This window comes from Empidonax traillii, unplaced genomic scaffold (genome assembly GCF_003031625.1).
Source record: "Empidonax traillii isolate 1590-97213 ecotype Southwest subspecies unplaced genomic scaffold, ASM303162v1 scaffold124:size1682992, whole genome shotgun sequence".
Classification (NCBI taxonomy): domain Eukaryota; kingdom Metazoa; phylum Chordata; class Aves; order Passeriformes; family Tyrannidae; genus Empidonax; species Empidonax traillii.
The window spans coordinates 972,924-985,105 of record NW_020955317.1 but is presented as its reverse complement, the minus strand read 5'-3'; the positions used below and the strand labels follow the sequence as shown (position 1 = coordinate 985,105).

At 49.8% G+C, this 12,182-nt stretch overlaps 1 protein-coding gene across 2 annotated transcripts in view; it reads right to left on the bottom strand.

The window, feature by feature from the left end:
* The window catches only part of ACSS2 (acyl-CoA synthetase short chain family member 2), a 30,728-nt gene extending 18,907 nt beyond the window's left edge, over positions 1–11,821 (bottom strand). For both annotated transcript variants that reach the window (XM_027883324.1, XM_027883325.1), the window contains exons 1-2: positions 11,673–11,821; positions 11,130–11,325 (exon numbers count right to left, since the gene is read on the bottom strand). In XM_027883324.1, coding sequence (XP_027739125.1) covers positions 11,130–11,325; positions 11,673–11,796 — 320 coding nt within the window. In that variant the 5' untranslated portion in view covers positions 11,797–11,821. The remainder of the gene's footprint in view (positions 1–11,129; positions 11,326–11,672) is intronic.
* Between the last annotated feature and the right edge of the window lie 361 nt (positions 11,822–12,182).

The window sequence follows — 12,182 nt, the reverse complement described above, 5'->3', positions numbered from 1 at the left end:
CCTGGAAATGCTCCCACTGGGGACCAAAGGGGATGCAGATCTTTCAGGCTTCTCCTCTAAACTCCTGTGGCGCATTATTCTCTTTTTACAAGGGCATGTAATGACAGGCTAAGCAGGAGTGGCTTCAATTGAAAGAGAGTAGGTTTAGGTTGCATATTAGAAAAAAAAAATTCTTCCCTGTGGAGGTGGTGAGGCCCTGACTCAGGTTGCCACTTCCTGGAAGTGTTGATAAGACTTTGAGTAACTTGGTCTAGTGGAAGGTGTCCTTGCCCATGGCAGGGGGTGAAACAAGGTGGTTTTTCAGGTCTCTCCCAAACCAAACCATTCCATGAGTCTCTGATTAAATAAAAGCATTAACCCAAGGTGACCAAGCACAGCTGAGAGGTGAGGCACCTGCAAGGTAAGTTTCAGAGAACAGCAAATCACCTCAAAGCCACCAGGTTTCATTCCCCAACCAACAGGGAGGCAAGAGCAGCCCACAGGGTAACTGCTTAATGCAGGAAAAAGGTTCCACATTTTACCTACTGTAAAGCACCCATAAGAAAACATGGATTTCCAGTTTAAGAAAGGTTTTGGAAGAGGCAAAGAAGCAACAGAGAATGATGCAACATCACAGGAAGAATTCTGCACAGTGAGGAACCACAGAGAGACTCCAGTAGGGCAGAGATGGAGACAGTGAGAATGTCCACCCTAGGACATCTCTGTTGCCATCTGAACTCAAAACATGCTCAGAGCCCAAAATCCCTCCTGAGCATGGGACCGAGTGCTGCATGAGAAGCACGGGATGGAGACAGCATGATCTCCAGCTCCTGCTCCAGGAGCAGCCTGTCCCCAGAGCAGGGTACAAGGTAAAGGAAGGAATTTCTCTGCTGCGGTGGCAGCTCCTCACGTGCAAGGTCACTGGGGTCAGCCAGAGGGGCTCATGGCTCCCTGATTCATTCCACATCCAGAATTAGAGCAGCCAAAATGCCAGGGAGAGCTGGGCCCAGCCAAGCTCCTGCCATGTGTGGAATGGGCTCACGTGTGTGCCCCGTGGGCAGCGGGAGCCCCAGGCCCTTCTGGCGCCTGCCCAGCGCCAGCTGCTCACACACCTCGTGTTTTCAGGACACTCCCCAAACCTGCAGCCTGGAAAGGGTCTGCCTGGAGACAGCCTGGTCCTTTGGGAACATGAGCAGCCAAACCTGATAAAAATAGGATTTCCCCCTCCACCCCAGCCTTGCTTATGCCCATTTGACACAGGAATGGCACTCAAGTAGAGATACCTTTAAAATCTGTCCTTGACAAAACATCATGGTGAAACGTGAAGTTTGGGGAGATCAGCTGTGCAAGACAATCAGAAAAAGACACCATTTCATCAGAAAAAAATGCTGGCATTTGCATGGATTGTTCAGTGTGGAAATACTCCTGAACAGACTGCCCAAGCAGACAGGTCTGCAGCAGGTCTGCACCTCTGGCTCCAGGTTTGCAAAAAACCTTCATGAGAACATTTCATAATGACAGGGCAGCCAGCCCAGCCCTGCCCACGCTTCATGTCACCCATCTCCCACCACAGTAATGCACGGCAGGGTATTTCCCACAGGAGTTCTGGGAAGGCTGAGAGGTTTTTTGAGCAGCAGGTTTACCAGAAAGCTCAGGTTCTACCATCCCCGTAGCCACGCTCGAATCCCGTTGCATCATGACAGGGATCACGAAAGAAGAAGTTGTGTAATATGGAGCACAGCTCGGGAGGGGCTGGTGAAAAGGTCTCCCCAGTGAGTTCAGAAATATTTGGCAGCAATGAGAGAACACTGTTGAGTAAACCTGGGAACAGAAATCCCAGGGAAAAAGAAAAATCTGGCCAATTTAACAGCATCACCTCCTAAAACCACACGGTTAAATCTGAGAACTGCATTAAAACCACCCGACGATTTTCCCCTCCAGTGCCCCCCATACACATAGGTAGGGCCTAACAAGGCTCTTCTTCAAATCCACCTCTGAGCCAAACCATCACAACTTAAAAGTTGATCATGTATCTGGGACGAACAGGTTCCTACTCCATAAAGAGACCCAAGGCAGGCTGGCAATCAGGAGCCCTGTGCTCTACAGAGCACGATGCGCCAAGTCCAGCCCCAGCTCAACACAGGCATTGCTGTGCCTGTATTTTACAAAACAGCTAAAACAGAGCTTATTTCTACAGGGACACTGGGCCACCATCTGCTCCTTGATCAAGGAATCAGGCCTTCCAATCACCTTCAAAAATAGCCATGTGGAAACGCAGCCTACAAAGCAAACAGCCAACACCCTGCATGGTTGCTAGGGTCCCATAGGAAAACCACATCCATCTTTCTGTCCTTCCTTCTCATTAAATACACTCTCAGCTACTGTCTGTACTTGCAGCCTTTCAGAACCTGAACAAATACCAGAAGCATCTAGAGAAATAATATTTATCTTGTGCAGCCCAACCACTGTTCACTTTGCCATGCCCTGAGTGATCCTACAGCACAGAGCCCAGCTGGAGGTGGACACTGCTCCAAAATCACTCCTTTGTTTACTGACCTGCCAGAATTCCCTCCAATTTTCCCACTCGTGCCAGGCTACGCCCTAAAATCTACTTCAAGCCCCTTTCTTTAGGCAGCTGGATGCTCAGACATAAAGGATATGCAGTAACTCTAATCATGTTCTTACTTTCTGACGTTGTTTTACAGCACAAGGGAACAGCCAACGAATTAAAATGCCAGCTTTTTGCCTATTTTATTTAGAGGGAAGTTTTTTTAAGCGACTTTAATTATTTTTTTTTTTTTTTTTGGAAACAGAACGATTACATAGCATTGCAACAGAGGTCATGTGCAGGACTCATGCAGTACATCACTGAGTTTGGCTGCCCTCAGCCTGCAAGCCAAACCCACGGAATGCTGTGGAAAAATGTGAGAGTTTGACATGAGAGGAAACATTTTAGATGTTTGCCAGCAGTAAGTTTTTCAGAGGAGCAAGGCCTATTTTTACCAGTCCTGCAGGAGGAGAGCTTATTTCCAGCAAAACACAGCTGATTCCTTGTTTAAGCAAGTTACAGTTGGGCCATGGAACAGATCTTGGATGAAGCTTCTATAAGTAAAATAATCAACAAGTCACCTGCAGCTGGGAGATGCCCCATTTTGGCATATCTGGATGGAGCATCCTGCCAAATTTTGAAGACCTTCTAGAAACACAGAAAGCCAGGCAACTTGATTTCAACGGAGGCTCAAACAATATCCATGAAGGTCACTATAGGAAATTTAAACTTTTAATCAGATTTTATGGTGGACATTTCACCTTCATGCCTCATAAACCTCCACAGGTGATGACCAGATGTCACCTGCTGGACTGTCATCTAAAGAACATCTTTTAGAAGATGGTCAGTGGCAACAGGAATGGAAAACGCGCTTCGCTATCGCAGAATGAATGGTTTGGGTTGGAAGAGACCTTAAAACTGGTCTGGTTCCACGAGCAGGGACACCTTCCATAGACCAAGTCCTGTCCAACCTGCCCTAGAACACTTCCAGGGACGGGGCAGCCACAGCTTCTCTGGGCACTACAAGGTAGCTGGGTGTGAAAAAGCAACCAGGAAGGCCCTCCATTTCCTTGAGGGATTCCCCTAAAGAAGGGAGGTGACACCTAAGAAAATGATGACCTTCTGAATTCATGGCCAACTGCCAGGGCTCACGATTTCCTATCACACCACATTTCGACACTTACAACAAGAGATGTGCAGAAATGCAAACAGAGAACTGAAACCTGCTCCAACGGGCCCGAGCTCCCTGTGCTGGGGGGAGGCAAGAGGTCTGGTGGTTTCACAACAGGTATTACAGCCCAAGAGATTTGGGCACAGAGAGCCCACCAGGCACAGCCAAGGCAACTACCCAAGGCAAGAGGAAAGATGCCACGCTTGGAACAAGCGCCACTCACACCTCTTTTGGCAAAGCCTGATCATTTCATCCCCTACTTGGAGCACCCACATGGAGCCTGAGCCTCGTCCACTGCTGCTCCATTCACACCAGGGTGCCAGGGAAGAACACACAGGCCTTTCACACAGCTAAAATAATCAGGTTTTCTAGTCCAATAAGCAAACTGAAGGCTCTGATCTTCCATGTCCTGAATCTGTACAGGAGTTCACCATCCCCTCTGTCCATGAACTCCATTTATCCACCCCCAGTTTCAGCTCTGCTTGCCAATGTCTGCAATATGCCATCACTGCACAACTGTGGTGCCCCTCCCAACAGTAACCAAGTATTCTTAAAATGTATTAAGTTTCCTGTAATACCTGCCAGCACAACAACATGAAACTTTCACAGACATGAGAAAATCCAGGTGCTATTGTCTGTGCACACCCCCCCTCATTAATTACCCCAGGTAGTTATTGTGCTACACACACCCAGAGCCGTGCAGAAATGCAGCTTTGGACAGGGTATAAACCAACAATTTTGGGTAGGGGTGTAAGCAGAAACTTATGAAAAATTCATAATTATTATTATTAAATCCCTTGTGCTAAATCAGCAAGACCCTCTCTCTGAGCAATGAGCAGCACAAGGAAAAAGTATTAAATAAGAAAATAAAAGATGACATGGATGTCACTTAGGCCTCAGCACTGCCCTTCTTCACTGGGGTGTTCAGAGCAGCTCAGCCAAGAGCCTCTCAGACTAAACCACAATGTCATGTTGGGGCAGAACCAGCATCTGGTGTTTTGTCTCCAGGACCAGCAGCAGGAGATGCTGTTTCTGGAGGGCACATGAGCCCCCATCAGCAGTTGGGTTTCAACGCTGCCCTCGGGGGACCTGCTGCTGGTCTTGAAAAGTGACCTCTGAAAGTGAGGAAGCAAAGGGTAAGGGTAAACCAGCTCATAGAAACACTCTTCTTCCATCCACAGTTAGGTTACTTTCTCGAACAACCTTTTGTGGAAAACCTCCAGAAAGAAAACAGCCATATCCATGTGCTCAGTGCCGCCTGCCTTGTGCTCCGGCACTGCCAGCAGCTCCACCACCTCTCCCAGCAGCCTGCACTGCTCCATGCACACACACACCCTGTTCCACTGGTGATGCAAGTCAGATCTGCTGTTTCCCAGGACCCCCTTCACTGCCCTCTCCAAGCAAAGAGGGGCTGGCAACCTCCCAGCCCTTGGCACAGCAGCCCTTTGCAAACACCACCAGCACAGCCTGGCCAGCAGCTCTGCAATTCCACATCCAAGTTCCTGCTCTCCTCTGGGGCACATGCCACCGAATCCTGGGCATGCATGGACATCCCACTTGTTTATCTGGTCAAATACTTCCTGGGTACTCCCTTGTATTTATATAGATGGATGCTGTTTCCCTGCCAGCAGCAGCTACCAAAGGTTTCTGAGCAAAAAGGCTGGGAACAAACAGATCCAACAAAACCCAAAGGAAAGCTGCTCCCCTGATTCAAAGCAGCTGAGCTTCTCTCCCAAGTAGGAGAGCTTAAACAACCCCTCTCCTCACTGCTCTGCCTCGGAGCAACCACACAAGTGCTGCCTGAGTGCCTTCTTTCTGAACAGATTTGACTCAACAGAGGAGAAAGGTCCCATTCTGCCTACGGGAGCAGGATTACAGGTTATTTGAGCTCAGTAAAAGCTACTTCCAAAGAAAATCTTCAGTAATGCAGAGCACCCTCCCATGGAGGCACAAGTCCAGGGGTGCTTCTGAATGGGTAAAGCCATGGGAAACCACAGGCACTGTGTAATCAAGTGGTCACCAACCTTTCACAGCTGTCCCTTCCCCTTGTTGCGCTGCCGAGCAGAACAGCACAAGGCTGGGAGAACAGGGCTGCATCCTGCGATGGAAAAGGCTCTGCAGAGCAGCAACAGGGTTTGGGATCCCCAAAACATCAAACTAATCACCCTTCCCAGCATCTCCCTGAAAACCAGCAAGTGTACCTGACATGGATGAGTCAAGTTCTGCTCCCGAGTCAGCCCCTGGAATGGGAAAACCATTTCCAGTGAGTCGGTGCATGCCAACTGCCCGAGTACCACAGTGCTCAACCCCCTGACTCAGAGCATCCAGGAAAGCACATCCCACACGTGGGAAACCCACGGGACAGGACCTGCCTGAAGGGGGTATGTTGCTGCTCTCACATATTTAGTTCATCCCTCACCTGGGAACTACCTCAGGGATCTCTCTAGTAAAGAAGAGGATGGAGGATGCAGCCCATGAGTAAAAGCCATTAACAAAAGCACTTAGGGAAAAAGAACCTCAACAAATGACAGGAGAAAACTGGCGGGTGCCAGGTCTCAGTACACACACACAGCCCTTGGAAACAAGTTTTAGACTATGATCCCTGCGTTTTCCAGCCTTTTAGGGCAAACCAAGAACCTCCAAAGCTTTAAGCAGACACCACCATGCTGCCCTGAGGCAGCACTGTTGTCCTATCTCATCTGCAACCAAACCCACAGAAGGACAGTCAGAGCAGTTACACGGAACTGGTTAATTTTCAGCCCAGCATGGCCTTGCTCCATAACAGCCGACAGTCCACAGGTGGAGACTCTATCCATCTATGGAGAAATGCCAGGGAGCTACACCTGAGGACGAGCTATGAGTCCCTCCTGTCCCAGTTTGCACTTATATATAACTATCCAAACACAGCAGCCGCTTGCACTACTGCCACAGCACTAACCACACTGCTTGGTGACTGTCCCAGAACTGGGAGAGCAAGAATCCCAAAGAAGTCAGGAAAGCACATGACTTGGATGTGTCTGAGCTATTACACTACTCCCTTTACTCCACGTTTCAATCCTGTGTTTCTGTTGATGCTTCCACCACTCCCACTCCTGCACTACCCACACAGCTCAGTCAGAGATGTTCCCGTTTGGAGGGATGAGAAATGCTGCCTGGAGCATTCAGGCACACGCAGCCAGTTTTGTAACCCCCTCCCAGGCTGGCAGATTTCACACAGAGAGGAGAGAGTTACACCTTCTGGCGTGGAAACTACAACTGTCGTTGCCCTTGGAGAGGGTACAAGATTTACAGCTCAATAAAATTCTAATAAATTCAGTGTAATTTCTTACCTACTTCAGGTGCACCTGATCTCCTTGATTTCCAGAAGCAGAGCATTGTACAGTCCAGAAATGCTTCTAGAAGAATTAATATCTGCCAAACCCACCAATCTATCACTCAGCACAACAGGGAGATGACGTGGATTGCTGAGGATGCTGAGGGGGCCACCCCTTTTCCCATGGAAATCCCCAGGAGGAAAAGAGCTGAGCTGAGCTGAGCCTTGGTAGTGCTGTGAGCATGAACCAAACCAGGCACAGGCCTGCATGTGTAGATCACTAAAAACCTTCCCAGGGGTGAAATTTGTTCTTCAAACAGACTGTGTTTGATGTGCTTTCACCACCAGAAGAGCATTGAGAGAGGCTTCATCACTGGAAGTATAAAAAGTCATCCAGGAAGTTACCAAAGAAACAAAGAGTCAGTTTGACACGAGACACTCCAAAGCCCTGAAGCCAATGGGAGCAGCAGAGCCAAGTGCATCATGCAGAAACTGGCTACAATTAAGTACTTCAAAAGGCTGGATATCAACAGGCAGCATCCTCAGTCACAGCCTCAGTGCATGTGACAGATGTGTGGGTTGATTTGGTTGGTTTTTTTCTTTTTGTTGTTTAAAAATGCTCTATAGTTGTGGGTTTTTTTTCTTACAGAAAGTTTTATTGGAAGAAATCTCAGAGCTACAAGCCCCTAAATCCTTTATTACATTTTAAAATAAAATAAAATAAAGAAACCCAAACCAAACAAACCACACCTTCTCATCTTATATTTGCATGCCCTGCTTGTTCTAGGGCAGCATATGCAGTTATTCTCTTGTTTAAATAAAGCTCCAGAGAGCTCTGGCAGCCTTGACTATCTTTATTACTCCTCTCTAGGTGTGTTATGTCATATGTCAATATAAGAAAGCAGAAAATGAGTACACTCTCCCAGAGCTGGCAGAAGCCAGCAGCCCCCTGTTAAGCCCCCCACTTTGGCTACAGGGACTGTAAAAACACTGTAAAAAGCTGCCCCTCCTGCCCCAGTCCCCTGGTCCCACCAAGCACCACCAGCACTGCAGCTGGAGTGACTGGTCTGAGAAACAGAGACACAGGTTATGCACAGAACAGGTTGCATCCAAGTGCCTTCACACCCTGGGGTCTAATTAGAGAGAGTTTTGCAATAGGTGTTGTTCTTTTTGAATTCCCACCTGGTTATACTTTTTCCTCCACAGCTGCCCAGGCTGAAGTTTAGCTGAGATCTCTGACAGACACTCCAGCACAGAACTAAGGGCTGTCCCCGTGCCATGGGCATGTCTACAGCACACTGAAGGACTGCTGTGCTCCTGCCCTAACCAACCACCCATCACAAAGTCCTCAGCACTGCTGCAAGGCCCCTCAGTGTCCCACAGAAGTCACCACAGGTACCCACCTCCATAGTAACCACTGTGACTGACCTCAGCCTTCCCCCACAGTTGTGAAAGAGATTTCACTTTTGAGAGCAGCACTTTATCAGAAGCATTTCCTGGAGCTCCTGTTCCTTTTTTTTCAGGCCACATCAGCAATGCCAAGCAGAGAAAGAGGAATCAAAAGCGGCAGAAAGAGAAATACTTGTAACGTTCGTGAGCAGAGTGAGATACCAGAGTCAAAGAGGCCACAGGGAAAATCTGAGTGTTTCTTGCAACTCAGGATGGGCATTTTGAACTACACAGTCCTCCTAACAGCACCGTGAGGACACCGTCACGACAGCAAACGTCACCTATGTACGAGTTCTGGTGCATGAAGCAATCCCTTGTACTGCCCTTTGTGCTGAAAATGCAATTCCATGTGGCTTGGGATTAAACCCCCTGAGTGGAGCCAATTTGGGCAGTCCTGGACTGCTGGTGGTGCAGGGACCTCCAGAGCAGCTTGGCTGTAACAAATGCACATGAACTGCTGGCTCCTTCCACTCCATGCAAGGCTGGAGACAGCCAGTCAGCAGCTGAGTTTTGTCAGGACACATCAGTTCTCAGAGACACTCAGCAATGCTTCCAAACATTATTCACCTTTTCCCTAATTTCTCCTCTCTGAAAGCAGAGACCATGGTCCTGTATCTTTTCAGAGCTCCCAGAGCTGGGCAGTCACCCATACCTTGGTATAATGTCAGCACATTTTCCCGTCTAGCAGGCTACAGACTTCTTAGAAGGAAGTGGCTCAGGTATTCAAAAATAAAAAAAAAAAACTATTTGGCTTTCAGAGGCTTTAATTTCTTTTTTGACCTTTCATACAGCACGGCAAACCCCAAGTGTTTTAGAGAGCCAGGCTCGTTCCAGAGTGTTAAACACAAAATGTGAGAGGACAAGATGACAGCAATTAATTATTGTTTTGAAGAAAAGCATGTGCCCAAAGAGGAGTAAATTTACGAGTCACAGCCCTCAGCCCCACTTCCTCAAGGCATCAGTGCCACAGGTCTGCAGGTCAGCACCACACGTCATGTCCAGCGTGCCTCTTCCATCCCTCCCACCGGCATTCCCACCTGACACAACATTCCCAGCTCCACACAGCAGTGCCAGGTCACCTGTGACAGAACCATGCTAGCAGAATTTATCCCAAAACAGTCAGGGAAAACTGTCTGCTGAGGAGGAGGAGGAGAGACCTTATTTTTCAGCACTGTGAACACCACGACTGACAGTCACCCACCGTTTTCATCTCCACTCCAAGTTTTGCTCAGCACCATAAATACCCACATACAGGCTGCCAGAATAACTAAGAAAAATCTTCAGCAAGCCCAAATTAAAGCAGTAGGCTGCTGCCTTGCTCTCACCCAAAGATTTATGTGCAAGAAGAAAGCACCCAGTCCCTCCACAAAGCCCAGCACCGGGTGCCAAATGGCTCTGTTTGCTGGCACACCCTTTACCTGAATGAGTTTACACAGTTTTCATTCAGAAACCACAGTCATTTTGCATCTGAGCGAGTCTGAGAACGTATTTAACTAGCAGGGAAGTAAACACTTCCAGCATTTCACCTGTGCCTTATCAATGCGATTATTTGCTAGGCAGTGGACGTAATTCCTCTACTGAGGCAGGCAGGAGTGGTACGGATAGAAACTCCAGTGTGAGCCCAATTTTACAGCCACAGCCAGAGCTACCCGTGTCCTTTTCTGCAACAGGGTAGCTCCTGTCACCTTTACACCAAGGCAAACCTTCAACTGCACAGATCACTGAGAGAATATGATATTTTTATAGCAATGACAGTAAGACCTCTCCAGTTGCTCTGCTGAAGGGACTCCCCATATCCCAGTGAGTGCATCCCTAACACAGGGTACATTTAATTGTGCTTCTGCACTGCCACATACAGTCATATCCATGCAGCATAAATGCTATTTCAAGGGAAAAAGCAAAATGCACAGGAGAGCCAGTATGGCTCTGTGTGGGGACACAGCTGAGACGCCAGCTGAGCTAATTCAGCAGGGATCGTTAATTCTGGAGCTCAGACATCACCAGTGAAACCTACTTTGCATCAACATGAAAATTAAGTTTCACATGGATTTTAACACTAGTAACTACTCTGGTAAAAAGTAAAAACATACTTCAGATAGGGTTGGAAGTAACTTTTCTTTGAAAAGGTAGATAAGCCAGTCTTTCTGAAAGCACCAGTGTTAACATGAGTTCAAGTACAATAAATCGATATATAAGCTCAGGTACTTGGAGAACCTTTCTGCCACAGGAGTGGAAACTTGCCAGACCCACAAAACAGAAACACGGGAGGTATAGGGTTTATGAGCTTTTAGCTGTCAGGTATTAGCTGTTCCTCACCCCAGGTCTCCATCCACATCTACCTCTTTTACCAGGGAGTTGTAGCACCCACCTCACTCCCATCTCTGACTGCTCCGAGCTCTCAGCAGGTACAACTGCAAAGGCAGAGCTGGAAGTCAGGTGCTCCCCCACTGCTATGCTGGGCACTTCAATGCATCCCAGGAAGGGCAGAGAAGCTCCACGGCACAGCTCTTCCCAAGGACACTGGAAGCAAACACCTGCTGTACCCACCTAAAGGTTAAAGCCCCTCAGGTTCTCAGCCTCTCATTCACCTCAGAAGAAACTGACACTGTTTATCCCCTTTCGCGTGGAATTTCCACACCTTCTATACCACAACAAAAACAGAAACTTACCAGTAAAACGCGACTTTGTCCCCGAGCTTCTTCTCGTTGACATTTCTGTCCAGGAGGTTGTAGCAGATGTTGGTGGTCGCCCCTTTCATCCACTCCACGAAGATCTTCCCCTTGGTCACATCGAAGTTGTACTTCAGGAAGGGTCCCGTGTGCTGGCTCTTCCAGTAGAACTCCTTAGCGATGTCACCCCAAAACTCTGCAAAGGCAGGCGGAGGCCGGAGCTCGTGAGGGAGAAACGGGGACGAGGGGGGAGAAACGGGGACGAGGGGAAACAAACAGGGATGAGAGGAAACAAACAGGGGATGAGAGGAAACAAACAGGGGATGAGAGGAAACAAACAGGGGATGAGGGGAAACAGACATGAAAGGAAACAGACAGGGATGAGGCAGATGACACTTCTGCGGACACGAGGAGCACCCTCTGCAAAGCTCAGTCGCGGGGGGCTCCCCGCGGTCCCCACACACCCCCAATCCCTGCGGGCAGCCCCGGGAGGGCCCGGGGAGCCGCTGCCCCGCCGCCCCGCTGCCGCCCGGCCCCGCTCACCGTGCGGCTCCTCCACGGAGCGCTGGTAGAGGCGCTGGTAGTGGGGCAAGGAGGGGACGTGGGCCGCGGGCAGCAGCTCGGGCCGCGGCCGGTAGAGCCGGGCCTGCTCCCCCGGCTGCACCATGGCCGGGCGCCGGGGCTCTGCCGGGCGGGGGCCGCCCAGCCCGCTCCGCTCTGCTCCGCCGCGCCGAGCCGGGGGCGGGCACGGCGGGCACGGCCCGCCCTCACGGCGGGGAGAGCGGCGGCACCGCCCCGCGGAGACACGGCCAGCCCGCCCGCAGGGCCTCGAGAACGGAGGGGTGAATGTGAGGCAATGCGGGAGGGTAGACATGGCACCCCCGCGGCCGTGTACTCCTGTCGGTGCTGTCCCCTGTGTCAGTGCTGTCCCCCCGGCAGCCGTTCCACCCCGCAGCCGTGATCCCCCTAAATGCCGTGTCCCCCTCGGCAGCCGTGTCCCTTCTGTCAGTAGTGTCCCCCCGCAGCCATGTGTACCCCCCAAACACCGTGTCC